General features: G+C 33.6%; 1 protein-coding gene and 1 non-coding gene across 2 annotated transcripts; both read left to right on the top strand.

The window, feature by feature from the left end:
* The first annotated feature begins 5436 nt into the window (after positions 1 to 5436).
* LOC132622280 (L-type lectin-domain containing receptor kinase VII.1) lies at positions 5437 to 8101 on the top strand. The gene is made up of 2 exons (XM_060336863.1): positions 5437 to 7709; positions 7833 to 8101. Exons 1-2 carry the CDS (start codon positions 5669 to 5671, stop codon positions 7847 to 7849), a joined length of 2058 nt encoding a protein of 685 aa, XP_060192846.1. The 5' UTR covers positions 5437 to 5668; the 3' UTR covers positions 7850 to 8101.
* A 2534-nt stretch (positions 8102 to 10635) lies between these two features.
* Positions 10636 to 10708, top strand: TRNAF-GAA (transfer RNA phenylalanine (anticodon GAA)). Its single transcript has one exon. It is a non-coding gene; the product is annotated as a tRNA-Phe (tRNA).
* Positions 10709 to 10964: the final 256 nt, after the last annotated feature.

Here is a 10964-nt window from a genome sequence, read left to right as displayed (position 1 = left end):
TGCGGAGTGTGCTGCATTGCCACAGTATTCGTGAACTGGGGTTTTTTTTTTTTCTTCAAAATTATTTATATGTTGTGATTTTTTATTAAGTTGCCGTTGAACTGAATACTTTTGTTACTAAATCTGGCATTTTCTTTTTATTGACGAATTTGATCTGATTTGTTCTAGAAGATTAATCTGAGTTAAAGTTTTTTCCGGGAAATATTAATTCTTATGAACCGATTTGCTTGAATGAATTCTCCATTTAGCTGAATTTTTTTATCAGTAAATCATCGTTCCTTTTAAAAGGTGAATATATGTCGATTTCTTAAAAATAGTGCACCTAAAGGTGAATTATTTTGAGGAAACCTTGATTCTACTGAACAATGAAGTTGTTATTTCTGAGTTTTTTTCTTTATAGGGTGAATTTCTGTTGGATTCTTAGTCTACTTGACATGATATTGGTGAACCTAAGACGTTTGATGATATGTCTAAACATTATTAAGAATTATTTTGGTACGTAAGTGAATTTCTGTGAGCTCCCTGCATCTATAATTGGACATCATGATATATAGCAGATAGACTTCAAGAAGAATAAGTTTTTACGATGATTTCACTATCTATTACAAATTATATCGAATTACAAAGGAAATCATATCTCTTGTTTCGGTTAGAAAATTGCTATTTGATCCTTATCAAAAAAATATGTTTGCATCATTTTACGGAAAGAGTAATAAGGTCATTATGAAACTATTTATGTTGTACAAGAGGTTCTGGCTTCTTTTGCGTCTACATCATTGTTCTTTGATAAATTTAACTAAAATGTCTTCTTAAATTCATGAGTTTTCATGTTATTACCCTTAAAGACATTAAACACCATCTACTTTTGCATCTAGAATTTACATTCTCTAAAGCAATGACTCTCGATTACATTTTTTCGTCATATGAAATAACCTCGACAACATATTTTTCAATTTTTATGACCTGCTCTATTTTAGTTCTTTTGGCTTTACATATACAAATGATTGTTTAGAAAATTGGAGAGTTTAACGATTTTGTCTTAAGTTTTAATTTTTTGCTGCATGGAGACTATAACTCTAGGGAATAAAAGGATACGACTTCCGAAATTCTGTTCCCATGACGAAGTTAGGAAAGCTGGGGTTTCAGGTGTGATTTTTAATGTATCTAATCTATTTTCCTTTAGTTTATTTATTTGTTACTTTGGTTTTTTTCTTTTTTCAATTATGAATATGATACTGTATAGTGGTCTAAAATCATGCCATACCTGTTACGCATCCCAAACTGTTTGTAGAGGAAGAAATTGTGCATGACTGAATGAGACTTATATCAAGCGATTTAGGCAGCTAAATTGGAATTAGAGGAGCAAAGCAGCCTTAGCACCCAACTTGAACCTTCAATCAAGTAAAGGTAAAAGTATGTTACTGAATCTCAAATGATGATTCTAGAGGTAACAACCATTATGCTGACACGTGTTTCAGTAACAAGATGAATAACCCCCTTAATTCTAGAGAAGTGAAGCCAAACAGAACATGACAAAATGTAGTTGAAGCAAGTGTGCTGAGATTATTGCTTTACCCTTGCCATTGAAAGACTTTGTTGGAGAAGTTAAAGACTGATTATGTGCAGAATTCAAGGTTTAGTCAAAAAATTTAAAAGAGAGTTTAAATACAGATTGAACGTGCTCCTTTTTTTTTTTTTTCCTTTGGATAAGGTACTGGTTGAACTTATTACTCAAAGTAAAGGATATTCACTATGCTCTACTTGGAACCGAAGCTTAACATGCATCCGGATGCTTCTGAGGTAAAACAAAAAAATAAGAGAGGGCTCTAAGTTTCCACTACACGAGCCTTTGTCCATTCACTAAGTTTTCTTGGTGTTTCATGAGTTATGTAAACATGTTCTACTCTATTTAAAGATGGGAGAGAGAAAGGTACTTCACCAAATAAAGTAAACCATTTAGTATTTAAGGGTATCTAAATCATCAATGTGTATTTTTCGCATAATATGTTGTTAATGTAACATTTAGTGATGGATTGTGAATCCACCTACCTATCGGACAACAACGACAACAACAAATTGTAATCCCACAAGTTGGTCTGGCCACCGACCTATAATATATATTGTTTCGATATCAATGCAATCAATAAAGAAGTCAGTTCAAGTTTCTCCTTTGTTACTTAAATATGAAGTGTATCAAATGGCTTCTTAGGCATTGATGCGAATGCAACTGCAAGGACTTCATATCACTATGCGTAATCCATTTTATCTTGGTACTTGGAAAGGCTACGTTTGATTTATGGACAAAAATTGGCTGAGACAAGCTGATTCTGATGAAAAAACGAAGGATGTGACTTTCTGTGGACTTTTCTTTTCTTCCTTTTTGTAATGGTCAAGACTTGAGAAATATTCTTGCAGGAGTTATCTATTTATACTTGACCTATTCTTTTTTTCTTTTTTTTTGAGGTTGTGGATGTTCTTGGAAATGTCAAAGACTATGGTTTTCTATATTATTGTTGCACATTAGGTTCTTCGCATTTTATGCGTTATTGTATTAATTCTAACTGGTGATGACATTTGACTAAAATCAGAGTTTCGATCTGAGTCGTGTACAAATTCTTTGAAATTTAGTTGTAAAATTTGAACAAGTATATAACATTAAAAGACACCTTTCTTTTGTATTCTGCAACCAAGTGACATGGATTTATATGCCTATACCATATGGTTGTCAATGTTGGGCCCGTGTTCAGCATGGGCATTCTTTTTTTGTATGTATAGTCACAACACTGAATGCAAAATTGTCTTTTGCTAGTTTTCGAACTAACTTATAGATAACTTAATTCACATTCTATTTATGCAAAATTTCATTACAGAAATTCTTTATGCTGTAATTAAGATTTATATATATATATATATATATATGAATTACTTACTTCAAAATGATAATTTTGGTTCAAATAATCTAATCCTTACCTTATTACTATACATATTCTTATTTTATATTATATCCCACATAAAATTAGAGAATGGCTAAGAGATGACTAATTTAATATTGTAAATCCACTGACAAAATAGTATGAAAATAAAAGTCAGCAAATTCCTTCAACACAAATATCAAAAATATCTTTATTTGCCAATATAGAGGGATTTTTCAAATGTCAACTGTTATAAAATTATGCAACATTTAATGAACGTTGAAAGAGATCAAAAGTACAAATTATGATCACTTAAAAGGGCTTTCTTACCTCTTTGACTAAGCAAGCAAATATATTTGATTATTTTCATTTACTTTTCATACTTGAGGTTTGATAATACTATCAAATATTGCCAAATGCTATTAAATTTCAGTGACACTTATCGTGATTCATGAGGTACCTTAAGGCATCATCTTCCTTCCTTCCTTTTTTTTTTTTTTTTTTTCAAATATTTGTTTGACCTTAGAGCTTAAAATATTGTAAAATATCGACTATCTCCCAAAACTTATATTATTAGCCTATTTAGTTATTAATACTACATTTGATTGTAGTATTATGTACGAATAAGCAATGACGTGTATTTTCACAAATGTCAGATATTAGCTAAATGTATAACTTAACTGTCCTATGCATTTTCTTTTCTTCATCCATTTCTCGGCTGACAATCCATTTTGTCGTTGGCAATTTTTTTTTTTCAACTTATCATTTATCTACATACCACAATTGTCAAATATGAAACAAATAATTTCTAAAGAAGCGTTTATAGTTGCAATAATTACAAGACAGTTAGACATTAATGTTTATAGGGCAAAAGTGCAAATATATCCCTCAACTTGCGATTTAGAGTACATATACCTCCTGTTTAAAAAGTGGTGTATATATACCCTTGCCGTTACAAAATAGTGCAAATATACTCCTGCCCTTATACAAATGGTACAAATATACCCTTTTCGTTTATGAAATTTTAAAAAAAAATTATTTAGCTTATTTTTTAATTAAAAAAATGCCATGTGGCTTTAAAAAAAAATCTACTCATTTTTTTTAGTAGACATATTTTTCTAACGCCACATGGTAATTTTTTTTGGTGCGTTGGGTCTGGTTTGTTTTAAAATAATATCTCCGTGGCTTTAAAAAAAAAGTCTACCCATTTTTTTAAGCTAACCAGACTCGACCCACTAGAAAAAAAATTATCGTGTAGCTTTAGAAAAATATATCTACTAAAAAAAAATGAGTAGAATTTTTTTAAAGCCACGTGGTATTTTTTTAATTAAAAAATAAACTAAATGATTTAAAAAAATTACTTTAGCAAAAAGGGTATATTTGCACTATTTTGTAACGGCATGAGTATATTTACACTACTTTTATAACGGGGATATATCTGTTCTAAATCGCAAAGTTGAGGAATATATTTGCACTTTTTCCCATGTTTATAATCCGATTGGCCAAATTCAAAATTTTCTTATTTTTAAAAAATATTTTCCTTAGAAGTGTTTTCCATAAAAAAAATACTTTCGAAGAATTGCAATTTATATTGAACTAATCAATTTAAAAATTACTTTGATATGAGAGAAGTAATTTGTGCTTGATCAAGGTCCCAAAAATACTTTTATAAAAGAAATTTTCTAGTACTACCTCTTTTCAGTTTTTGGTACAACTGAAAAACACTTCTTTTCATAAAAGTTTTACCAAATACTCTCTAAAATGAACGCTTTTAACTTTATAGAATCTTAACCAAACAAGCTATCAGCCCTTAAATTATTGAGCCTCAATTATTAGCTCTTTCTTTCTTATTAGTAAAGATATTATAATCACGAATATGCAATTATGACGCTGACATAGAAAATTAAATAAATCCATCGTTGAGCTTCAAGATGTAACAAATTTATAGGATAATATATCCTATGCACCTTCCTCTCTCCTTTCCCATATGTATGACGTAATGCATACACGTTTAATGCAACTCTAACCATCTTATATTAAGGACTTAGAGCTTTTTTGGATGGACTTATGCCTATAAACTGCAAATAGCTTATAAGCTAAAAAAAATAAGTTGGGGTAGTCTAATTTTTTTTTTTTTTATAAGTTGTTTTCAGCTTATAAGCTGCTTTAGATAAGCTAAGTTAAATGAACCCAATTATTTTTTTGAGCTTATTTTAAGCACAAAATGATTTTAAGCTGACCAGCCAATCACTCAAAAAAGCTGAAAACAGTTTATAAGCCAATCCAAACGGGCTCTTAAGTTAATCATGCAAAATCTTTGTACAACCTAAATACATTTATAACATGTGATTTATTATCTACTTTAAGTTATTAATTCATATTTATCAAACAGTAGCAAAATTAAAGGAAGAGTCAAAGTTTCTGTCTTTTGACTATTCTTCAAGCTGGCAGCCGCCAGATTTCTTTTTCCACCTCCTCACTTTCTTGGATCTTTTCCTCTTTATCTTCACATTTGCAGCATATTTTTTTGTTCATTTATACGTAAGAAACCTTCCTAGTTCCTTGACTTTTAGACAGAGGTCATTAAGATTTGATTACCCTTCTTGTAATAGTACTTCCCAGTTTCCTGATAATAAAAAAAGTATTGACCAAGTATTTTTTGTCAAATCTACCCGGTAAACCACAATGATATTTCTCCTTTTCTCTGCTTCCCATAATTCTTTCTCCATGAGAGTTAGCTGTGCTTCTTTGATAGAATGAACCAACATCTAAATTTTCTTCTTTCTTACCTGTTAGTAACTATATTTTGTAGTATTCAATCAGATGCAGCAACTGAATTTGTCTTCAATGGTTTTAAACAATCAGATGTGTCACTTTTTGGGAATGCTACAATTGAATCTAGGATACTTACTCTTTCAAATGACTCAACTTTCTCAATTGGTAGAGCTCTGTACCCTTCAAAGATTGTCACAAAAGAACCAAATTCATCCCAAGTTCTTCCCTTTTCAACATCTTTCATTTTTGCTATGGCTCCTTATAGGGACAGGCTACCAGGACACGGCATAGTTTTCTTGTTTGTTCCACACACAGGTATTGATGGTACTACTTCTTCACAGAATTTAGGTTTCTTGAATTTCACAAATAATGGGAATCCCAATAACCATGTCTTTGGAGTTGAGTTTGATGTTTTCAAGAATCAAGAATTCAATGATATAAATGATAACCATGTTGGAATTGATGTCAATTCCCTTGCATCAGTGTTTGCTCATGAAGCAGGATATTGGCCTGATGAGAAAAATAAGAATAGTAATGATGGTAACTTAAAAGAAGAGTCTTTCGAGACTTTAAAGTTGAATAATGGAAGAAATTACCAAGTTTGGATTGACTATGCAGATTTCAGAATTAATGTGACTATGGCACCAGTTGGTATGAAAAGGCCTAACCAATCTTTGTTGGATTTTCCACTGAATCTTTCTCAAGTTTTTGAGGAAGAGATGTATGTGGGGTTCACTGCATCCACTGGAGATCTTGCTCAAAGTCACAAGATTTTATCTTGGAGTTTTAGTAACTCGAATTTTTCGATAAGTGATTCTTTGATCACATATGGTCTGCCATCATTTGAGCTTCCTGAGGATCCAGTTTATCGATCGAAGGGATTCATTGCAGGTATGACAGTGTCACTCTTGTTTCTTGTAGTGGTCAGTGTTGTAGTTTCATTGATTCTGATTAAGAGAAACAGGAGAATGAAAAGGGAAAGAGAGGATATGGAAGATTGGGAATTGGAATATTGGCCACATAGGATTACTTATCAAGAAATTGATGCTGCAACAAAGGGTTTTGCTGATGAAAATGTGATTGGTATTGGAGGTAATGGAAAGGTTTATAAAGGGGTTTTGGCTGGGGGTTCAGAGGTTGCAGTAAAGCGCATTTCTCACGAAAACGGTGAAGGGGCAAGGCAATTCTTGGCTGAGATTTCAAGTCTCGGTAGGCTAAAGCATAGAAATTTGGTGTCATTAAGAGGCTGGTGCAAGAAAGAAAGAGGCAGCCTGATTTTGGTTTATGATTATATGGAAAATGGGAGTTTGGACAAAAGGCTGTTTGAATGTGATGAGAGAAACATGTTGAGTTTTGAAGACAGAATTAGGATTTTGAAAGATCTGGCATCAGGGGTCATGTACTTGCATGATGGGTGGGAAGCAAAAGTGTTGCATAGGGACATTAAGGCTAGCAATGTTTTACTCGACAAGGATATGAATGCAAGGCTAGGTGATTTTGGTCTAGCCAGAATGCATGATCATGGTCAAGTTGCTAACACGACTCGAGTTGTTGGCACGGTGGGATACTTGGCGCCAGAGTTTGTCAGGACTGGCCGTGCCTCAACGCAAACCGATGTGTTTGGATATGGAGTTTTGATTTTGGAGGTGATGTGTGGAAGGAGGCCTATAGAGGAGGAAGAAGGCAAGCCACCTTTAGTGGATTGGCTGTGGGAACTAATGAGACGAGGCGACTTGACCAACGCCTTTGACAGTCGATTAAGGACTAATCAAGATTTTAATGAAGAGGACGCCTTAAGGGTATTGCACTTAGGCATGATATGCGCGAGCCGAGACCCCAAAGCTAGGCCAACCATGAGACAAGTGGTGAAATTTTTTGACAGGAATGGTGATGTTGATGAATATGAAGCTGAGGATATGGATGTTTACCTTCTGGAGAGTTTGAGATCTAATACCATGTTGTCCAATTATTCCTTGAATTTAAGCTATGGTTCACACCCAACATTTGAAGAAATTAGAGAAGGTTTGTCATCTTCTATGTCAATTTCTTGGACAAATTCTCTACTAGAAGGTAGGTGAGTTTAAGTTGGTTTTTGTTAATCACTCTGCTTTAACTCCAAGTTGCCTTCATTTCTTATTCTTGAAGGGCCTAACATTGGGTGAATTGGCAATGCTGCTTCATGAACAATTTTATATGATGGGCTAGGAAAAAGGATTGGATTATTAGATTTACATGTATTCATTTGTTTTTTACACCTTGGTACTAGTTGTAGTGGAAGAGTTTGTTCTGTCTTTTCTTTTTGTTTCCACTAGAGAATTTGTTCCTTATCTTTTTATTTTACACAAGATATGTTGATGTACATATATGAAACCCATGGTATGATGTTTATACTTTATAATAAGGTTCTTCATTCATTTCATTGTTACTTTAGCTGTTACAGAATATGATGAAGGTGAAGTACCAGTGGTCTAGTGATAGAATAGTACCCTGCCACGTTACAGACCCGGGTTCGATTCCCGGCTGGTGCAAGCAATTTTTGTCAAAGTAATTTTTTTTTTAATTCCATTTGTTTTCATTGAAATTTGAACTTCAAATGGGCTTGTGTAGATAAAGCACACTTTTTGTTAAGGGCAATATGCAGGATTGTCCTTCTCTGGTGGTGGTCTTTAATTTGCCCCTCAAATTGGTGACCTTTAACTTTTGCCCTTCAGACAGAATTTCGCTGCGCCATGCAAATTCTGCAAGGCCTTTAAGGCAGAATTCTGTCTTAAGACAGGATTTGCACCGGCAGAATTCTGCCTTAAGATAGAATTTGTATGGGCAGAATTCTGCCTTAAGGCATAATTTTTACTGAGCTGGGATCTCGGGATATTAGGCGAAGTGCAAAACTTAAAGATCACCAATTTGAAGGGCAATCCGCGCAATAAAAAGTTTTGTTAAGGGATTACAATCCAAAACTTTTGATTGTTGATCGATTCTTACGCAGTTACATGTTGATTACTTCTCTACTATGTTCAATTTGCCTCAATAAAGTTGATCCGTTCAAATAGAAAAATGAAACAAATTACAAATCTTGTGAATGTAAGTCATAAGGTGCCCGAATAATGCTTTTTTTCTTGTTGTTTTTTTCGCTTTTTACTTAATGACTATGATATTGTGAATTAGAACCTTGCTCTTGCATGTGGCAAAGGTTTATCTAAGATTGATTAATGAGAGATTTAACAACGAAAAGAGAGATTGATCGTACTATTTGACGGCTTGAAAATTTGTATACATTTTTTTTTTTGTTCACATTCTTGACGATGAGGATTGGTAGATTATGTCGGACATCACTATATTTTGGTCCATCGTTCCTAGTTTTCCTCTAACATTGAAACTTTCAAGTCAAATTGAGTATGCTTCAAAAGTTATGGATGGCGTAAATTCATTCCCAACTCAACATTGGTAACACATTATAGGCTTTGAATTTTAATGATTCTACCGTACAAAACAGCTCTCGAGTTAAGAAGAAAGCATTTGTGCTCATATCATATGAAATTATTTATGTTCATATTTAAGTAATCTACCTAGGAAAAATGATCTCCAGTTAAGGGAGAGTTCTGTGCTCATATCATATAATTTCTCATCTACGTTAGCAATTGGATTATACAAGAGGTGCTCTCCTTGTTGGGCTTGCTATATATTAATTTGAACTGGGTCATTTGCACGATTGGCCTTCCATGGCACTGGTCTTTAATTTTTGGCCTCAAATTGGTGATCTTTAATTTTTGTCCTTCGTCTAATACCATGAGGTTTGAGGTTCGAACCCAGGCTCAGTCAACGTTAACAATTGGATTATACAAGAGGTGCTCTCCTTGTTGGGCTTGCTACATATGAATTTGAACTGGGTCATTTACACGATTGGCCTTCTCCGTCAAATGGGTGATCTTTAATTTTTGTCTTTCGCCTAATACCATGAGGTTTGGGGTTCGAACCTAGGCTCAGTCAACGTTAGCAATTGGATTATACAAGAGGTGCTCTCCTTGTTGGGCTTGCTACATATCAATTTGAACTGGGTCATTTGCACGATTGGCCTTCAATGGCACTGGTCTTTAATTTTCGTCCCTCAAATTGGTGGTTTTTAATTTTTGCCCTTCGCCTAATACCATGAGGTTTGGGGTTTGAACCCAGGCTCAGTCAACGTTTGCAATTGGATTATACGAGAGGTGCTCTCCTTGATGGGCTTGTTACATATTAATTTGAATTGGGTCATTTAACAATTGGCCTTCAATGGCACTGGTCTTTAATTTTTGTCCCTCAAATTGGTGGTCTTTAATTTTTTGCCCTCGCCTAATACCATGAGGTTTAAGGTTCGAACCCAGGCTTAGTTAAAAAAAAAATCGCAAGACAGAGTTTCGTAACAAATTTAGGCCTCAGGCATGCGAATCCAAACTTCTGCCCTGCGAAATTCCTTTTTTTTTTTTTTTGACTGAGCTGGGGTTCGAACTTAGAACCTCGGGGTATTGGGTGAAGAACAAAAATTAAAGACCACCAATTTGAGGGACAAAAATTAAAGACCAGCGGCTTTGAAGGACAATTCGCACAAACAAAATATTTGAACTTATCCATGGCCCATTACTAACATAAGGGCCGAGTTGCTGAATTGGGATCCATCAATTAGATATTACTAATGCAATTATAGAGTTAACAACGGATATAACTCAATCTAACAAAACACCTTATGATAAACGGGAATTTTCATAATAAATTGGACGCACCAAGTATTACTAATTACCATGAATTTAAAGCGCGAGAGACCATTAATCTAAGTGATCGTCTGGATGCTTTGGAGCTGTCTTTCGTCGTTATGAGTTCTGACGAGTTACCTTTGAATATAAAGCAGTTTGAAATATTCATGTAACTGAATAAACATTGGTAATTATATTTCTGAGGAATTGTAAAACAACTTGCGGGGATAGCTCAGTTGGGAGAGCGTCAGACTGAAGATCTGAAGGTCACGTGTTCGATCCACGTTCACCGCAATTTTATTTTTTAAAATTTTCTGTCTGCAAACTCACACATTTTAACTGGAATATGTATTGTGCCATACGAATTAGTACCATTTAATAAATAAAGAGAGAGAGATGTAAATTGAACTGGAGTAGTACTAGCAAATTATATTACAAAACATTAATAAATTTAGAAAAATAAAAAAGATGAGTAAGAAACTCATAGAAAATAAACTTTAACATAATTTTACAAGAATAAATAATGCAATGATATAAAAGCTATTATGAG

Source organism: Lycium barbarum, chromosome 12, assembly GCF_019175385.1.
Source record: "Lycium barbarum isolate Lr01 chromosome 12, ASM1917538v2, whole genome shotgun sequence".
Taxonomy (NCBI): Eukaryota; Viridiplantae; Streptophyta; class Magnoliopsida; order Solanales; family Solanaceae; genus Lycium; species Lycium barbarum.
This window is presented reverse-complemented; position numbering and strand designations above follow the sequence as displayed.